Source organism: Athene noctua, chromosome 14, assembly GCF_965140245.1.
Source record: "Athene noctua chromosome 14, bAthNoc1.hap1.1, whole genome shotgun sequence".
Lineage (NCBI taxonomy): Eukaryota > Metazoa > Chordata > Aves > Strigiformes > Strigidae > Athene > Athene noctua.
This window is the reverse complement of record NC_134050.1, coordinates 7,043,065-7,063,326: the sequence shown is the minus strand read 5'-3', so window position 1 is coordinate 7,063,326 and position 20,262 is coordinate 7,043,065. Positions and strand designations below refer to the sequence as shown.

Genomic DNA, 20,262 nt, shown 5'->3' with positions numbered 1-20,262 from the left:
TCTGAAATAGCAGTGGATCTCGTCATAGCTCTTGAAAGTGATCCTCTAGCCTAAAGCAAGCCAGTAAAAATGGAAACGATCTCTGGCCTTTAGGTGTCTTCATGAGCTGTTTGAGGCACATTTTCAGAGAGACCATTTGGTAAGAGGCACATCTGTAAGCTTTTGCTTTTTCCCCCCCTCATTTCATTGCTAATTATGCTGTTTGTTCAGAGATGAAATATAATATTTTATGTGAAGCATTGCTTGGGAGTCAGTAGTGGAAGAAAAACTTCATGCAAAACACAATGAAGTAATGCAGTGCACCTAGTGATAGAGTATCTCCTAATACTGGTCTGGCTGCTAAATGCTTAAGAAGGTCTCAATAAAGAGCTGAAACTTCACAATTAGTGTTCTCAGCAAACAGCAGAAACCAGATACTGGCAGGTGTAGGGGCAGGAATAGAAAATGCAGGTCCTTGCTAGGTCAGAGTTGATCTGGTCTTGAGAACTAATCGAGTGCCACTGGCCCACCTTGCTGGGGCTGTGGGGTGGCAGCTGCACACGGATCCTGCTGCCCCGTCACTCTGTCTGCACGGTGGTCAGCCTGAAGCATCTCTGAATTACTCTGTCTTTAAATGCTTGTTATGTTTTGGTGTGTGTTTTATCGAGCACACTGTGCATTGAAAGCCCTTCCGTAACGCTTTCCTGAGGGGGTGGGTGTCTTAGCTGGCAGTCCAGGTGAAATTTAAGTATTGTCCGAGCAAGTTTTATGAACTCCTCTTCTTTTTTTTCATTTACAGAGCAGTAGAGTGTAGTTTGTCTGCGTAATGTCTATTATTCATGTCCGTTAACCCCCAGTTTATCTCTGCCAGTGCGATCCTGCGGGCTGTTTGATAGAACTGACGACCCAGCTCACCATAGTCATGGCTGGCAAACAGATCTGGGGAAACATCCAAGAGGCCATCGTACCGTAAGTTAACTCTTACACCGAGATGCCCATGTTAGTCCTTCCGAGAACTTCCTCTGTCTCTGATAACAAGTATTGCCATATGAAAAAGTTGAGAACAATTCTGTAAATTAAGCACAAATTCTGATAAGTAGACTCATTTCATAGAGGCTTTTGGCCCCTTTTTGTAAAAGTGCAACAAGGAGCTTGCTTGGAGAAAGGAATACGTGATTTGCTTCTCTCATTGTTAACTTTTTTTCTTCATATACAGCTGGATTTGTAACTGGTGGGGACGCCGGAAAGCCAGAAATAATCCAGAAAATTTATACAGTCGCTGGGAGCAAGATCATGATCTGCAGACATTTGGAGCCTTAGGCCTATTCTATGAATATCTAGAAATGGGTAAGTTGAAAAATGCACATTTGGAGTTGAGGACAAGATACCTTATACTGACACTTCCAAAAATATGGTTTCTCAATTAATTGTTATGCCACTGCTGGTAAACAGTAGACTGTTAACTGCTGGAAATCATGAAATAGGTGAGCCCAACTTAAAAAAAACAAAACAAACACACCTGCCTTGGCATCTTAGACTGCAGAGAACTCTACAGAAACACTGCAAAGACTGTTTGTTTCCCTCATTTGAATGGGGAACATAATTATCGGTGCTGCCAGCTGTCTCAGTGTCTGCTCTGTTCTTGTTCCCAAGCATTTTCTCAGCTGATGTCAGTGGAAATTCTAAGTATGGGATGAGTGCCAAATGTCCTTTAAGGATGGCTACTGTAGATACAAGATCTACGAACTGGATCAGAGAATCTATCTAGTTTTAGGTTTGCACTGGTTAGTGCTTTGATACACTCCAGTAGACCAGCAGAGGGAGTGTGGGTAACAGAATAGGATTTTTCAAAGGTAACATGAACAGATCTGCATACTGTCCTGGTTTTGGCTGGGATAGTTAATTTTTCTTCTTAGCAGCTAGAATAGTGCTGTGTTTTGGACTCAGTGTGAGATTTGGTACCAGAAGAATGTTGATAACATGCTGATGTTTCCAGCTGTTGCTAAGAGATCAAGGACTTGCCAACTCCCCGTGTCCTGCCGGTGTGCAGGTGCACGTGAAACTGGGAGGGAGCATGGCCAGAGCACCAGACCCAAACTGGCTGATGAAATATTCCGTATCATGTAACATCACGCTCAGTATATAAAGGAGGGGTGGCCGAGCAGGTGGGGGTTCTCTCTCGCTTCTGGGATTGCGATTGCAGCATCTTGGTGTTTTGGGATCACTGGCTGGGAATGGGCTGGGTATTGGTCAGCAGGTGGGGAGCAGTCACATTGTACATTATCTGTTTGTACTTTCTTTTACTGTTTTATTTTATTGCAATTATTAAACTTTTTATCTCAGCTTAGAAGTCTCGCTTCACCTCTCCAATCCTTTTCCCCCATTCCCTGGGCAGGGGAGGGTGAGTGAGCAGCTGCATGGTACTCAGTTGCCCTCTGAGCTTAAACCACAACACGTATGAAACTAGTTTACAAAACCTGAGAAACTGAAACTAGAAACTAAAGCCAAACTAAATCTAAAAGACACTTAAAAAATACATTAATTTTTGTCGATTATAAGGACAAAATTTGTTGAAAAGTGGTCCCTTGTATTGTTTTATTTCTACAGAAACAATTTGAAGTGTTCTAGATTGTCTAGAGATTTGTAGCTTTATTATAGTCACGTGTTCCATACAGGCCTCTGATCTTGTGAAATTAATACACACAGAACAGTCCGTGTTGTCAGCCATGCCTGTTAATAGATGTCTTTTCTCTTCCTGAATCATAAGGGAACCAGTACACTCCAGCATTGTCCTGGGGCTGCTAAGCTGGTAGGAATAGTGTTGCTTGTCTAAGATGAAGAACTCATGGCTGAAATTATGGTAGAGCTCATGACTGGTGTGTGGGAATTTATTTTTATCCGCTACCTAAACCAGACAAGATGTTCTATTTCCTGTCTTTAAAATACAGTGGCAGCACTGGCTCTGCACTGAGGCCTGTCACATTCTGTACCAAGAGACATTTCTTTTTGGTAATGATTAAAAGGATCGTTTGTTTAGTTTATTTTCAATTAAACTAATGTTAAGACTCCCCAGTGGAACTGTTACGTACAGAACTCATATTAGTATTTTGACTTAAACCAGTAATAACAGGTGGAAGTAAGGTTGAGATAAAAGTAAAAGCATTTCATTTTTTTTATTTAGTAGTGTAGCTGATAAGTAAAAGGAGGATGGGCTTGCTCTGTACAAACTGCAGGAGAGGAAAACAGCCTGGTTTGGTTCCTCTCTCGTAATTCAGAAATTAGATGTCTGAGTACATTCCCATTCCCTTACAGTTAGGTTCCATTCATGAGAGAACTGCAGCACCATGAAAGAATTAGAATCCAGCATCACTGGCAGCATTGTTTGACAGGACCCGAGTGCCCCGTTCCCCTGGGTGCTGTGAATGGCAGCCCAGAGAGACTGGAGGAGGCTGGGGCTGGGCCAGGTTGTCATGTAGCTCAGGCCAGGCTGGAGATGACTTGTGCAGCCACGCGGAAGTTTGCCATTTCTGTGTGAGTGGCAACTTGCATGTTTCATTCTCTCCCTGAGGGTACTTTTGTAGGGCAGATTTTGGCACTTTTGTTTTCTCCCTTGCAGTGATTCAGTTTGGATTCATTACCCTGTTTGTGGCATCCTTTCCCCTTGCTCCTCTTCTTGCTCTGATGAATAATATCCTGGAGATTCGAGTAGACTCCTGGAAATTAACCACTCAGTACAGGAGACCTGTGGCTGCAAAAGCACACAGCATAGGAGTTTGGCAAGAAATCCTGAACGGAATGGCCATCTTGTCTGTTGTCACTAATGTAAGTATCTTAATTGTGCTATGTCAGCTTTGATTCTTCCATGTGCTCAGAATTTGCAGATTTAAAAATCAGCTGATGCTTTTTCTCCTTCATCAACAGTGTTCACTTAATCACGTTACCCTACCGAGTAGGGTCAAGCCATTTGGTGGTTTGCCTTGTCCATAAGTTGATGACATGCAGCTCACAATCCACATTTCACTGGACCATAATCTTTCATTCACTTGTCTGTGTTTTCCAGTGGTTTGGAATGGCATAAGCAAGCCTGAAGCTGAGTCTGATGAAGCACACTGATTGCCCTGAGGGGACCGTAGGGGACAGGAGAGGTGCATTAATTCTGTTGGCCAGATGACATTTCTGTCTTGTCACTATGAGGCGTGTTCTGTGGGAATTCTGCTCGTTGAACTGCTCTGGATGCCCCTGTGGAGGCAGTGGCTCAGAGTACTTTTTATAAACTGGAAACTAAACTCTCTGCTAGTGTTTCATCATAAGTATAATGTAAAGCAGAGTGCTGAGCAAGAGAGTTGCCTCTTTTTAATGCAGAATATTAAACAATATCAGACCTGCAAGTGTCTTGGGCAACACACCTACTTGCAGGTATTGCCTAATTACCAAGGTACCTGAGCATCTTAATCATCTCAAGTTTCCAGGCAAAATGTGCTCGTAGCCATTGTTTCCTTTTTAAATACAGCTGGAGAAAATGTCTCCCCTTCTTTCATAAAGTGATCACGTGCTGGGTTCGAGTTCCTCCTTTCTCACAAGAATTCAAAACCATTTCTCCTCCTTTCGTTAAGGAGTGCTGTTATCACAGATAGAAGACAGTTTGGTGTGAGGGGATATTTGGGATTTGGTGCCTCTTGTAAGGACTGTTCATGTATTTTGTTCACTGAGTGCTGATCCTTGCAGCAGAGGCTGCAGTCAGCATCTTTACCAAGGTTGGGTGCCCTAATGCTCTCACCCTTGCTTAAAAGAGTCACAGTACCAAAACCTCTTTATGAATCTGCTCGCAAGTTCTGTGTGTCACTTAATTTCTTTTTCCAATTTCTTTTTCAGGCTTTTATTGTTGCATTCACATCAGATATGATTCCTCGTTTAGTTTACTACTATACTGCTTCTGAAAATGAAGACTCGCCTATGTCTGGATACATAAACAATAGTCTGTCAGTGTTCCAAATCTCAGATTTTCCTGACAGAAACAAGCCTAAATTGAATCCAGAAAACTTTGTCATATGCAGGTTGGTGTTGGTGTAATAATAACTGTTATCACTTTGTTTAGAATACAGCATAAAAAGTCAGTGCAGATCTAAGTAGACCACTAGAAAGTAAGTGATGTCATTTTCATCATTCTAAAGTGTGAGAGGTAATATTTAAGCTATTAACAAGGCAATGCTTGAGATGGTAAAAGATCATGCCAGGAATGAAAAAAAAAAATAAATCACCTTTTTGTTGTTTAAGAGAGTCTCATTGCTAATGTGTTTTGTTTGTGTTTGTTTTTTTACTTAATGGAACTATGGGTTTTTGAGTGATGGAGGACATACATGTCCCTAAGGTTGCAAACTTTAGCATATATTTTCTAAGGTTTTTAGGCTGCAATGCCTAAGTGGGCAAGGAAGCATCATTAAGGGGATGTTTACGTTCTAAAGCTGCATATGAGATATGGTATTTAAAGTAAATTGTTACCATGCTAGATACCACCAAGAATCTGGGCCATCTTGTTTTCATTTTAAAAAATAGACATTTCTCACTAGAAGAAGCATTGGAGCTTCTAGAAGAATTGAGAAAGAACTTTGGAGATGTCTATCATAATAATGTTGACTTGATGAAAAAATAATTCCAAAACAAATGAACCAAACAAAGAAACTCCAGCACTTTAAGAAGGAGCTACATTTGTGTGATGTTTTAGCTTTAAAGCCCCAGGAGTCTTTATCCTGCTTAATACATGCAAGTGTAGAACATGTACTGAAGACTGTCCTTCCATTAAACCCTGCATCTGTCCAGTCCATAATCTGTCAACATCTGTCACATTTAGTCCATACTTGTCCATTACTGTGCGATACATTCCAACCCTCCGTCCTGTATTATCTGATCATTGCCTGGAAAAAAAGTAACCTATGTACAGAATTTCACTTCTCGCACATCCTCATCTCTGCGCTGTTGCTGTAAATGTGAGGGTGTTTAAGCAAACATGAGATAGAAACAAATTGAGAGGCAACCTTTTTCTGCGAAAGGAAACAGGCCATTTAAAACAAGATGAAAAGGTTCCTCGAGTGACAGCTGTATTTGCCTGTAAGTGTCACTGGGCTTGTAGTCTGTCTCAGACTGAATATGACATTTCACCTCTGCATGTCTTTCTATCCAACAGGTACAGAGACTATCGATACCCTCCGGATCATGAGAAGAAATATTTACACAGTATGCAGTTCTGGCATATTCTTGCTGCAAAACTGGCCTTCATAATTATTATGGAGGTACATTCCCTACAGAATTTCTTTCTGAAATTGCTACCTTATCGATTTTCTAGGTAGTTACTAATGTTGCAGAAAATAGAATTGCTGAACAGTGTAAAATAGTTCCTTCCCTGAGTTAATACCACAGTAGTAATACCAAATAGTCATGTCCTAAATGAATTTTATAACTAGGTCTTTTAACTTCAGGAAGTTAACTGAGAGTAAGAACAGTGAAAATAGCTGAAGAGACTGCTAGATTTGATAGAAACAAAACAGAATAAAAAAGGTCTTTATGGAGATGGAAGAGACGTGAACCACCAGGACTAGCACCTTCACTCCTACTGGTTTCATTAGAGCTGTATGTGAGATGTCTGTAGTCAAAGCCCAGGAAGCATTTTGCAGTGATGTATATTGCCTAAAAATAGCTGCATCAGTAATTTGCATAACTGGCACTTCCGTATTAAGCCACTGTCTTGCAAGTTCTGAAGGGAGAAGGGAGTTGTTACGTTGCTCTTCTCATCCCTTTTCTCACTGCGTTTTATTGGTTCTCAATAACTGAGCGTTATCAGCACGGCAATGTGAATTTTCTAAGAAACCACACAGAGGTAGAAAGTGGTGCTAGGGGTTCAGAACCCGAAGCTTTCCTCTTGTGTTTGCTAATTCATAAATGGTTTGGAATTCAAGTTTCTGGGTAAAAGGGCTTTAATCTTTGTGCACATCAGTTCATTATGTATTGTTCAGGACAGCTAAATGAAAGGTATTCTGCTTGTGAACAACAAAAAAAAATCTGTTCTGTGTTAGAAAAAACAATAGGTGTTTCATTTGGTAATAAGTTGTTACATCTCTCCTGTGTTTTGTTTTGTTTTTTTTTTTTTCCCCAGCATGTTGTATTCATCGTCAAGTTCTTTGTAGCATGGATGATCCCTGATGTCCCTGCAGACGTGAAAGCCAAAATAAAACGTGAAAAGTATTTAACGCAGAAAATCCTGTATGAGTATGAATTTGAAAAACTGAAGGAGAGACTGTGTCAAGGTGGTAAGCAGGCCACGGAAGAGGAGTTCATCACCACAGAAGGGAGAATGGAGTTATCCAGAGCAATGTAGTTGAAAAGACAACTGTTTGGGATTTAGCTCGTTTTAGCTTTTTTATCTGTGATTTGCTCAGGATGCATGACCTTGAAAGCTATAGGACAGGTTCAATCCTTTGCTTTCAGTCCAAAGATTTTAGACTTTTCTTTAAAAGTCTTACTGAGCATTCTAAGTTTAGTAAATCTACTTAACTATGACTTCAGTACTGTTTTCTATTTACCCGTCACTTTGAATAAGTGTAATCTTGGATGAATTTGGATTCCCAGTATAGGGAATGTTACCCTCAAAGGGCTCACAGGATATAAGGTCATTGCAACCAAGGCCTCCCCCTGTTGCTGAATGCAAATTCCAGGCTTTATCCCAGGTGAATGAAAAGGGTATCATAGAGAACTCCTGCTGTGGAAAATGCTGAGAATTATTATTTTCATGACATGATAATTTAAGCAGGAGAACACTCCTGATACAAGGGTTAGGGGCTGGGGCTTTTTTTTTTTGTATTCGCTGTGTCTTATGAAACATTTGTTTGCAGCTTTGAAATTCTATACACTTTTTTAGAAGAAATTGATTTTTAAAGATTTATTGGCTTAATTCCACTTGGAATTATTAATAGGCAAAGAATTCAGTTAATACATACTAATGAAGGAAAAGAAACCCATAACGTACTTTCATAAAGATGATATCTGCCAAAGAGTTTGCTCTTTAAGTGCAAGTATTTTGGAATCATCTAATTACAGTGTTTTTTGAAAAGATTTGTACAATTTGGAGAAGTACAGCTAATTTATTGCTCAGTCTCAAAAACTGCCATTGGAAGATTATGCTTGATACTAGTCTTGGCCAAAGCTGCTCCTTAGTTTGGGTTCTTTGTTTGGGTTCTCTGTGAATGCCAGGGAAGGGCTGGTGTCTACTCGATGTGTACTGTGGAGTAGTGCAGTGGGTGGGGAGCTGGACCACCACACTAATTGATCTAGCTGGATGGTTTGTACATGGATTTTAAGCATGCTAAGTAATCTATGTTTACATTGTTATTGTCCATATACATAGGAGCCGGGGGGGGGGGTTGGTTTTGGTTTGTCTTTTTTTCTTTTTAATCTTCAAGAAGATTTCTTTTTTTTTTTCTGTGTTGTCATGGGGCTTTTCTACAAAGTCATCGAGTTTTATAAATACATGATAACTACTTATGCAAAGTAGCTACCAGTTGTTTATGAATGTGTCCTCATTTTATAATTTGAAGCAGTTAGGCATTTTTATCATTTTGCTCTGTATTTAAAACATATCAACACTTCCATGCTTAGTGCCTTGTTTGTTTGCTTTTGGCAAAAGATGTGAAAATGATTACTGTGGGGAAATGAGTGTTTCCAAGGTGTGCTGCAGGCAGCATGATACTGTGAACCTGCACACGGAGCTGTACAGTGTTAGCCAAACCATGCCTGCCTTGGCACACTTCTGTTGTAGTTCTGTGCAAACTGCTCACAGAGCAGTTCATACCTAGACTGCTTTGATAAAGTAGCAGCAGATTGTTGAGTTCTCTCATGCTGAAGTGCACTGGCTAGAGAGATTCAAAATTTTACTGTATTTGCACTTTGAAAGTTATACTTCCTTGGAAGTATACACAAAATTTAGATTTGTATTCCATATCAGCCAAATGATGTACTGTTTACTAGCCTCATGACTTAAGGCTGCCATATTTTGTTTTAGCAGACCTAGCCTATGTCTTGGAATACTTGGCTAGTAACCTTAATGTTGTATCAGAGTTTTAAATCAGTATCTTGAGTGGAACCGTCATTGTTAGCTAAAGTGTTAACATTGAAGTGCCTACCTCGAACAAACATCACATGGTTTGGCTGCCAGTCAAGGAGTTGAAGCAGATGTACATTTCTCGTTACTGTAAGTTATTCAGCTTCATTCTGTGAGTTGGCTTGATAAATCAAGCACGTTGGCAGTTCATGTTCATGACGAACTGACCGTGGTCTTGACTATTCAGATATATTTGAAGTAATGGATTTATTGGAGGAATGCATGTGTAAATAAATTAACTCCGCTGCTTAATGTATAAGCCAAAGAAAAATATCAGTCACCATAATTATATATGTGCCACCACAGTTCACACAGTGCAAGCACTTTGTGGCTTCTTACCTATATATACTGTTAACTAAACTGCTTAATATAGATTTCATGGTTTTGTTACTGTTGGCAGTGGAAACAATTGCTTCAAGCAGTAGGGTGATGAGATGCAAAATGATATTTCTATGCAAAACGTACGATCTGATTGAAGCTGAAAACAAATTTGAAAATTCCGCATTAGATGCACTATTCCTGCTTACGGAACATTCATTTGTTCGGGTCCTGTAATAAATAAAGTGTCCTAATATGCTACACTTGAAAAGATGTCAGCAAAATAGATGTATTGTGAATGGATAACGCTGTCTAAAACGCAAGATGGAGGAAACAAGGAAATACCCTTGTCTGTGATGCAGCGCTGATAAGCAGAAGCCCCGTGTGCAGACCCTGAATCTGAATTGATGTTTTGACCCTTATTTCTTGCTTCTTTCAGACTTACTTTTTCAGATCACTTCCTCTTTAGTGCTACACAAACAGATGTTTTGCATATGTTGCATCATACAATAGAAAGTGGAAAAAATGTGGTATCAGCTTATTTAAAAAGAAATATATATCTCTTAACATATCATTAACACTTCATAGCATTACTTCTTCATATATAGAAACTGTTGAAAATGTGTTGTCATATTAAGAGCTAATGCCACATAACAAAATAAGTCTTTACACTTATATAAGTTTGCCTTGTTATTAAGCAGTATTTTGACAAAAGATTATTATTAAGGTTAGAATTATAATGGTTCACGTACATACATATTTCCTGAAGTGTTCTTGAAAAGTCACAAAAATAGGAAAAATGGGCTGGTCAGTTTGAGAATGTGCTTATTCTTACTGTTGGAATACTTGATTTTGATGTGTTTAATGTAAGTATCTAAAAGTGTCCTTTAACCAAAACGAAGATAGTTCTGTGTTGGAACTGCTGTAATTTAAGCAACAGTAGATTGCTTTATTGGAATTTAAAAAAGAAAATGGGCCTTTCAAGTGTAATACAATCAGGGATTTTTTTTTTCCAGTTAAAATTTAGTATTTTTACCTTGGAAAGACTGTGTGGTATGTCCTAAGCAAATGACTGCAAAATAAGAGTGCTACTATAAGACACTATACTGTTTTTTCTAGAACATTTTGTTATTATGCTTTTACTTTTTATGTAATACTATCAGTTTGAGACAGCAGAACAGAGTGAAAATAGATGGACTTTCCTACTGTTCTTTGTGTACTGCTTGTTTTGACTTGTACTGTCACGTAATCTTGAGTGGTGGTTTTTGTCTGTTAAGTATGTTGCTGATATATATGATACACTAATGTTGGAATAAATTTTTTAAACATTGCATTCAGCTAACTTATGTATATACATTTACTGAGAGCTAAATCTGGCAAATAAAGCAGTGTTTATTTTTAATGTGCTGTCAGCTTGATTTTGAAAATTCCAAGAATTCGGAGAGGAGCTGAGGTATTAAAAGTTAAATGCCCAGAGAGCCTCATGGAGGGAAGTATTCATACAGATTTCTGCCACTCATTGCAGGATATTTGGATGCTGTATATAGATTTCCTGCTATTTGTAACTTCACAAGTTTCTTACATTACTGGAGGAAGCCTCCACCTGACTGTCATCTTCCACTAGATAATCACATGGTGTAGCTGTCTTTCCTGTCTTCATGCATTGTCTTAAGAATGAATTGCCAAGGAAAACCCGTACCAAGTTGTGCATACATTGCAGATAATGCACGTGGACAGAGATGGCGTGAGTGTGTGATAGCCCATGAGGGAACGTAGCTCAGTGAAAAAGACTCAGCACTTCGGTCTTCCTTTAGGTACGGTACAAACAGTATGTTAACACACATTCATTTTCTGTCAGGCAGCTTTTCCCTTCATTCTCTGGATACAGTTTTTATTCTTGCAATGCCAGGACCTGAGGTGGCTTCTCAAGTTCTCAGTCAGTCACACGCAGTTTTCACACACAGCACATACATGCACTTAAATAGTTTTGAGCACATACACGGGAAAATATGGCAGAGCTAAAGCTTTCCCAAGGGTCTGGTAAAATCTTACTGTTCATAGATACCTCTACATATTTTCGTCTTTCTTAAAATGCACTTCTGGCACCAGTGTAGGGCTTTGGATTAAATCACAGAGAATCTGGATTCAAATTTATGGCTTGCTCTCAATAGACAGCATCAGCACATGTTATCACTCCTGTTATACCAAGTTATCAGAACTTCTCTGGGAACAGGGTCGCCTGCCAGACTTGGTAGTTCATTTCCTTTATAACTTTGAAATGATAAATTAAGAGAGATGTGATAGCAGTAATCAAATGTAAGAAATTTATGAGATGAACAGTCTTGCCAACATTAAAAAAAAAAAAATAATTACCAGAACAAGCAGGGTCTAATTATGTATTATGCTACTACCACAGTGCTACTTACTGGGGTGCAGTAGATTACTTAATTAGGTACCAAAAAGTAAAATGAGGTGTTAAAAAAGATGGAGAAGAAAGTGGTAGCAAAAGAAAAGTGAGAAAGGAGTAAAAAAAAATAAAAGGTGCTATTGCTGTGCAGGGTATAGGGGCTATTTATGAATGACTAAAGTGTTAAACCTTTTCAGGTGCATTCAAGCTTTGTTTCCATTGAGGCCTGTGGTAATGGAGTTTAACTGGTACAGTTGTATTCAAAGCCAATTATATTTTATAAGAGTAGCATGGTAACTTGTGAGACATTCACAAATCCTGAAACATACCTCCCATGATCAGAAATTGTAGCTACCCTTCAAAAGTTTTAATTCCTTCATTTTCTAGTGCAGTAAACGAAGAGGCGCACCAAAGTTTTGGTGGTTGTACTTTTTGCACCAGAGAAAACAGGTAAGGCATCTAATTTGCTTGGTGTCTTCAACTACCCAGATTAAAGGGTCTTTCTAAAAATAAATCTGTGTTTATTCTGTGAAAAAAAAAAAAAAAAAAAAAAGGGGAGCACTGAAATGGAAGAAATGTTTTGAACATACACATCTCAAACTGCTGTAAAATACGTTCTTACAGGAGTAGAAAAATATGTAACCCATTGACTAATGGAAAAAAAAAAAAAAGGCAAGATGTTGAAGAAACAGTATCCCAACATTGGAAGTCTGCACATTTCATATCTGTTTCAGATGTGTGGGCTCTGCAATAAATCTTCCCTAATCTTTTTCAAAATGTTCAAAATTAAAACCAGTGTTTCTCAAAATAACATCTTAAACGTGGCACTGAAAATACATTGAGGTCAGCACAACTGCACCAACTCTGAGAGCCCAGCTTGTGACTGGAAGGAGACTGAGAGCGATGCAGGGCTGAGACACAGGGGATGGGGTTGTGGTTTGTGACGGCTGGTGTGGCAAAGAGATTGTACCAAGAAAGGGCAAAGGCAGCTCTCACAAAGGACTCGTTTAGACATGAAAATTCTTTCTTCCCTAAACAGATGGAGAGTGGGAAAGGGAAAAAAAATATGATTGTGACCATATCAACAATAAAATAATTTCCAGAATATTTGAATTACTTTGTAGCCTCATTACACCAACAGCTACTATTTCTTGTCTGTCTTCGTGTATGCTCGGGGTGGTCACAACAATTCTGCAGCACTGTCTTGGCATCCTTAAAAAGGAATAGCTAAATTAAATCTTGTTCTGGTTTTAAATAATCAGTTTTCTCTACCCAACACTTAGATCACTCAGATGCAGCTCAGGAAGGTTGGCTGGTTTGTTTTTTTTTTATGTAAGTATGTGTACCAAGAAATCTGCTGGCAGATGAGTAGGATGTGAAATTCAGCAGCCATATCAATTTTTGGAAGGCACATATGCACATTCCCCTGCAGTCATTAGTGACTATGCTTTCTCACTCAGACATGAGTCAGTCTGAAACATTTAGTCAGGGTATGATTCTTTTTAATTCTTTTTTCAACTTCTCAACAAACTGGTGCTGTTAGCTAGTCAGAAACACATTTGTATTTAAATTACTGACTGACCTAGCTTTGTCCTCAGGTATTCTAAACATCCAACGCTATTCAGCATTTCAGTTTTGGTACTGAAAGATGTAGGGGACATCATAACTACTTCTGTAGCCAAAAGGCATTAAATAAATGAACCTTTTAGTTATGTTCATTCCATTCCATACCACAGCAGGCTTGAAATGCTTGGTGGTGCTAGTGTGTCTGAACCACACCATCCTCAGCTATGAATAGCCATGGTGGAAAAGTTCTGACTCAGATGGCCCCCGGTTCCCTGCGTCTCCCATGCTTATGGCTTTTACTGATTTGCCTTAGGTAGTGCTCAGTACGATGTAATAGGAAGCCACTGCTCAAGCAGCGTGTGCTAGATGCTTGCTGGCTCTTTTGATAACCTTTCAGAAAGGCATAAAAAAACTCCAGACAGAAGGTTTTAGCAGGGAAAGCTAATAGGGAGGCTGGATTCTCTGCCCTGTTACAACCTCATCACAACACATAGTTTTGTTATCGGATCCTCTTGAATAAACATTTCTGTTGACATTAGCCCATTAGTAGAGTGTCAGCAAACAGTAATGCTACAGTTAAGGCAGTTTTCTGGTTGTGGCATCTATATTATTCTTCAAATAAAATTCTATCTCTGTCTATACTGATGGAAACTGTACTGTTATTTTTAGATGTGGCCAAGATTTCAACATTTCTTTAACAAAGATTCAGGTAAAAGAAAAAGCAAAAGCAGCTGAACTAGGTGGGCCAGGAGATTTCTATACAGCTCACCATATAATGGCAATCTGCTCATTTCAAGGTGACTTCATGCTGCTCTAAGCAAGCTGCTAGTGCATTGCAATCAGGAAGGAATCCTTGCTTTTCCCTTTCACATAGGATTGCCTGTGTCATGACAGCTTTTTTGGCTTCCTCAGAAGCAGCACAGGAGATAATGTGACAGTACTACCAAACACCACATCCTAGGTGCCAGGTCACACTTCCACTCATCTGCCAACAGCAGCTTCCTTGCACAGGTTTCAGTTTCTCAGCTAGAAGTGAGATTCATGTGCTTCTGAGCCTCTTCCCAAGATGCTGCAGAGTGTGAGGGGGCACATGTCAGGCAATAGAGAATTGTTCTGGGGAGAAGGATATTTGTGTTGATGTGACACTGTGTGAACGTATCAAGAAATGCTCCTTCTAGCTCAGCCAAGAACACAAGGCACTCTGTCAATGATGGTTCCTGCTGCTTCAGCTCCAGTGAAGCTGGTGTGTGTAGTTTCAGGCCAGAGAAATGAGAGATGATCTTGTGGGGTGTGTCAGGGGTTTCCTTGGGAAAAGACAAACATTCCAGCCCTCTAATTTTTGTTTTGTTTTGTTTTGTTTTGTTTTGTTTTAAATGGGACGGTCTGATATATCGCCATAAAAGGGTTTTTGTTTTCTACAAAGATTTCTGAGTAGAAGTGTCTCATGTTTTGAATGAGAGAGCAAGACCCTGTGTTTTATGGTGAGCAATAAGTGGCTCAGTGCTTTTTCATTCTATTTTTGTTGCTGTGCACTCATGTGAAAATAGGAAATGATTCTGTGGCTCCAACCAGCTTGTCACGATGACTCGTGTTTTAATTAGAAGATGCCACAGCATGCCGAGTCACCACGTACCAGCGAACAGCATTCAACCTTTTAATCAAATTAAAGTACTCTCTCTGGGATTGGTAAAAATATGATCATCTAGTTAATGGGGACACTACTGTGATTAGAGCTGAAGGAGGTGACACGAGTAGAAGAAATCAAAGCAGAAAGAAATCTGCTCTGTACTTTTAATGTCAGCTCTAAGTGCTAGAGTTACCTGCTGAACATGTGGAGGGAACTGAATTTAGGAAGGAACTATGAAGCCCTTATTAATGACTTTATCTTCAGAAGGGCAAGGGTGAATAAATGGAAGTGTAAGGGCTCATGAAGTGAAGATAGAAAAACTGATGCACCAGACAGGCTTGAAGGCAGACCATGTAGAGAAACTACGATGGAGACTTGTTAATATTCAGAAGGAGCCTTTAAATGTAAATGCTGGTCTTCCAGCATCTCCCCTGCCTAGGAGAGAGGAGCCAGTTTTATTAGCAGTTAATGCAGGAACCAAAATGGGGCATCCAAGAGGTTGATTCTGCGTGGAAGGGAAAAGCAGGCTTTCCTCTGCTTTTGCACCTGGAAGAAATTAAATGCAAAGAAATAATTTGGAGCATTTGCTTCACTCTCAGTGCTAGGATAAACTCTGCTTCAAATGTCTACCCAGCATAACCAGACACCTCCCTGTGCCCAGAGCAGCCTCCCTTTTCCCTGTGCACACACCACTCAGCAGTGATTTACTCATGCATCTGTCATTGCAGGGACCTGACTCATTCCTGGGCACAAAGACAGTCACAGGACCAAGCGCTTTTCCAAAGAGCTCAGGGTGCCTGATGAGGATGGGGCAAATACTGAGCAAGGTAACTTCAGTTTCATCTGTGGAGAGATCAGTTATTACTTCCTATAAGGCTACCTTGGTGAGTTTCTTCATTCTGCAATAAATGCCAATTACTTGGTGTATATTTGGCACACAAATGCACAAAATTTTCAGTCATCCTGAAACTTTTAAATTAAAACTCCATCCTGCAAAAGAGTTGATATTATTCAGGGTAAGAAAAGCAAGTGATATGGGATCATTGTCTTCAGAAAACATGTTCCTTGTCACTTTTTAGAGCATGCTGGAACAGCAGCTGGGCCTGGAGGTGTTCTGATAGGGCCAATCCAAAGCAGTAGGCAGGAATTTCTCTGTCGATTTTAATGTCTTTGATCAGACCACAGTGATTTGTCAGTAAAATGTCAAACACCTAAAAAAATGAAGACAATCTCACCATAAATCTCTTCTCAGAACTGGCAATAATGATGCAGGCAATCACAAGATGTTCGTGCTAACTGTAACGCAGAGAGGAGACGTCTGCCACGTAAAGTGGAAACATCGTGCTTTATGTCTCTGCATTTGGATAGAAAACAGGGACAGATTTTTGTGGAAATGCAGATACCATCTTGGACACTGTCCACAGGAGTCTCCTTCCAGGGACTTTTTCTTCATCCCATCTGTGGGGCTGACAGAACATCTCCGTTATCTGGGTTTTCATCTTCCAGGGGAAATGCATCACAGAGCATGATTTTTCCCTTGCAGCTTGGTCATAGCCGAAACCACGTAGCTCCTAACCCTTCCCCTTCTAATTGCCATTTGAGCCAGCTGCACTGTATCTTTTGAGAAGTTTTTTGCAAGATAACCAGGACAGTTCACCATGTTTGCTACTACAGTAACATCTATTCTGTCCCACGTTGGAGCATGGATCACTGGCCGTGATGCCTCCACTGAATTGCTTGAGGGTGTGAGACAGTGGTGGTTCTCATTTGCCTCCCCATATGAACAATGACTACCCTGACCAGTGTGCCAGTTGCCTCCATTGTCAGTGCTCAGTGTCCATACGACACTGTTTGTTGTATCTATGTAGTTTCCAGCTTCACCTCTCCAGCACTTCTCCATCTCTCGAGCTGTGCAGTTTCTGGCTGCTTACTGCCTTTCGTTGGTATTTGCTATAGTTAACTGCAGCAGCAGCAGGATGCTGACAAATAGAGGCCTCCTTTCCTCTTCTTAACAGGAATAAATTCACCAAACTTTGGTATTCCACTCTGATAATTTTTGCCTTCCTCTGTTTTCCTTAACCTTTGTGAAGAAAAACATCTTTTTGAGAGCGTGGTGGCCCACTGCCAGGAAACCCGCTAGCTGGATGGATATTTTCTGAAGATGGCAGCATGCTGCCTAAATACTTGCATCAATCCTGCCCTCTGCTTCTTAGCTGGTGGGGGGCTTTCAGAACAGGTTGCTGTCAGAGTAGCCTCCTCATTTTGTAACAGCACAATTCAGAAAAGTCAGTGGCAGAGGGCATCTGTATGACTAGTACAAGTCCAGCCTTCCACAATATGAACTGAAGAAATGAACTTTTTTACTACTGAAATCAATAACTAAGCCCCACCGACTTCCCAAGATGGGATGACACCATATCTGTGGGAAACATACTAACACTCAGGCTTATATTCTAAAGACTATTAATTTGGGCATCTTCAGGGATCATGCAAAATGGCTCCAGGCACCACAATTGTCAGTCTCCAGCCCTGAATATTCTGTAATTTTGAATGAAGTAGGGAATGAAAAGCTGACAGAAAAGCTAAAATCCTGACAAAAAATATCCTTGCGTAATTTTGTTTTGAAGTCTCACAACTGATCTCTTTATCAAGATTCGTTTGTTTATTTCTTTTATGGCTTTAATACATCCCATGTACTATTAAAATGCCAGTGAAAGGAGTTAGCACCTTTTGACCCAACAAGTTTGCAAATGAAATTATTCCCTTGGTTTTATTTCCTGCTGTTGACCCAATTTTTCTAAAATAGGATTTTTCACGAAAAACAAACTTCTACGTAGACAGTTTTTAAACTGAAAAAGCTTTAAAACATACAAAATTTTCTAAACGGTTGTTAAGTATGATTTGGGAGGTATTTTAAAATATTAAAACCAGAAGTTTTTGTTAGTTTTTGCTATCATCAAAGGCAAAAAGTTTCCTACTTTTTGTGATTCTCAATCTTCCATCTTGTTCCACAAAACTGAGTTACTAATTCCCACATTCAAGCTGCATTTCAGGTACTTGCACGTGTGGGTTGTCATGTGGCCGGAATATCCGACAGATGATATATGATCGGTAGCCTATTCGTACGAGCTGAGAACTGATCTCAGACCAAATCATAAATAAAAATACTGAGAAGTGTCAAGTATTTGAATGTAATCAAGAACAAAAAAGTTCTTGCCCATTCTCAGTTTAGTCGGTCTTCCTGCCTGACACACAGAGAACAAAGAACTTCTGAGCCTGATTTCTCTGGAAGTAGCCTAGTAGAAAAAAACAATGAAGTTATACTTTGGTCAAATATTTGTTAAGGATATCAGAATTTGGCCTCAATGTTTAGCAACATGATCAACTGTTTAGAATTATTTAATTTTGAAGGTGATCTTTTCCTATTTATGCCATTCTAACCTTTTGTGAAATAACAATGATTACACTGAGAAAAAGCTTGGAGAAGGTGATGATTCAGCTGTCCTTTGCATTTGCCATCCCACTTCTGCTGATAAAAGAGAAATTATTTCAAACGCTGGGAACCACTGGATCTGTAAACTGCTTGTTACCCTACTACAGGGAAATGGGGTAAATGAGGCATAGAGTATTTTGGAAAAAAGGAATATAGATGTGAAACAGAAGCTCCCTTCACCCCCCACAAAAGGCCCAGTTACGTTCTACTTTCAGGCTGATGGTATGGGAAAACAATTCCAGAACACGAATTATTGTGAGATTTCCTTCAAAGATGCTAGTACTCATGAGAAAGTCCTATTGTATTTAAGGCCATATTCCTTGAGATCGAGTTCAAGTAGAGAAGCAGGCTGTTTCTTACGCTATCTGACCTTCCCTGTGCCCTACGTGGACTTAAGAGAGAATCCTGCTCTGTCTTTCTCTCACCTGTCATATTTTCCCATCTCCTTCAGGCTGTATGGTTGGTGACCCATCCTTTCAGTGAAGGAGGATTAATGAGGATCGTTTTGAAGACTATTAGAAGTGCTGGAGAGTATAGGGCAGCTTTTGAAAGACAAACAATCGATTTATGAAGCTTTTGGAGAACACTAGTCAAGGTACAAGACATGAGCAAAGGAAAGATGCCCGTGTAGACCAGGAAAGCGTCCGCTGCACGAAGCCCTTAGGTGTAATGTTAACCAGATGCGAAAGTACCTCGCAATGATTGATGATGTGCACTGATGACGGAGCATGCACCGTTCAGAGAGTGATTAATATTCTTGTCATAAACAGAAAGAAATTGGCAGCCTGCCAAGGAAATTTGTGAAGGCAGAAGACCAACTCAATTCACCAAGAGTGACTGAGTAATATGAGACTGATTGAACTCATGGATTCAGTGGAGATTTTTGTTAAAGATAAGCTACCTCCAGGGAAAGGCGCTTCCATAAGTCATGGGGGCCTTGTAGTAAACGAGAATTTGGAAGTGAGGAAGATGCGACTGACAGAATGGAGTTTCAGAGACTACTTGCTTTCCAGCCATTCAGTTTGGTGATATGTAGTTATTTCAGGGCTTTATTTACTATATGAATATTACTAACAGAAAGAACGTTGTAGTTCCAAAGGCCACAAAAGCTAGCCTTTGTAATGCTTCTGATGTGTTCAGCCCTCCAGAAAGCAGAAGACCTCCAGAAAAAAAGACATATATAACAACATGGTAGGCAGGAATAAATTGGCAGTCTCAGGCCAATTACTGGACACATGGATCACTCCAAAACAAAATAAAACAAAACAAAAATAGGTACAACTAGTACCTTCCTTACTGAGTTACAAGTTAGTCTATCATGATAAGGGGAAAAAAATAATCTGCACAGAAAACATATGGCATGATTCAGATCACTGTAAAAAATTTAGATACTTTGTTCTGGAAATAGCCCCAGTGATTTTATTGGAATTATATACAAAGTAAGAGCTACAGTTTGGAACTGTAAGAAAATATTAAGTGAGAGAGAACTAGAAAACAAACAACTAAATTTAACAAGTTATGTGTTGCAGAAATTAATTACCTAGCTGCAGCCCCCAGGGTGTGATCTCAGGACATCTGGCAAACAGCAATAGAACTGTGCTCGTAGCCTACCTTTTCGTCCATATTTATACACAACTCCGTCTTGATCTTTGCTTGGCTGTAGCGTAAGGCATATTTTTCATGGATAAAGCAGGCTTAATGTCTAAAAAGTACCTGTTCTTCAA

At 39.7% G+C, this 20,262-nt stretch overlaps 1 protein-coding gene across 4 annotated transcripts in view; it reads left to right on the top strand.

Moving 5' to 3' along the window:
- ANO5 (anoctamin 5) overlaps nt 1–10,783 on the top strand; it is a 60,873-nt gene extending 50,090 nt beyond the window's left edge. For all 4 annotated transcript variants that reach the window (XM_074917849.1, XM_074917848.1, XM_074917847.1 and 1 more), the window contains 6 exons: nt 851–948; nt 1,196–1,326; nt 3,596–3,801; nt 4,852–5,033; nt 6,161–6,266; nt 7,127–10,783. In XM_074917849.1, coding sequence (XP_074773950.1) covers nt 851–948; nt 1,196–1,326; nt 3,596–3,801; nt 4,852–5,033; nt 6,161–6,266; nt 7,127–7,348 — 945 coding nt within the window. In that variant the 3' untranslated portion in view covers nt 7,349–10,783. The remainder of the gene's footprint in view (nt 1–850; nt 949–1,195; nt 1,327–3,595; nt 3,802–4,851; nt 5,034–6,160; nt 6,267–7,126) is intronic.
- Nucleotides 10,784–20,262: the final 9,479 nt, after the last annotated feature.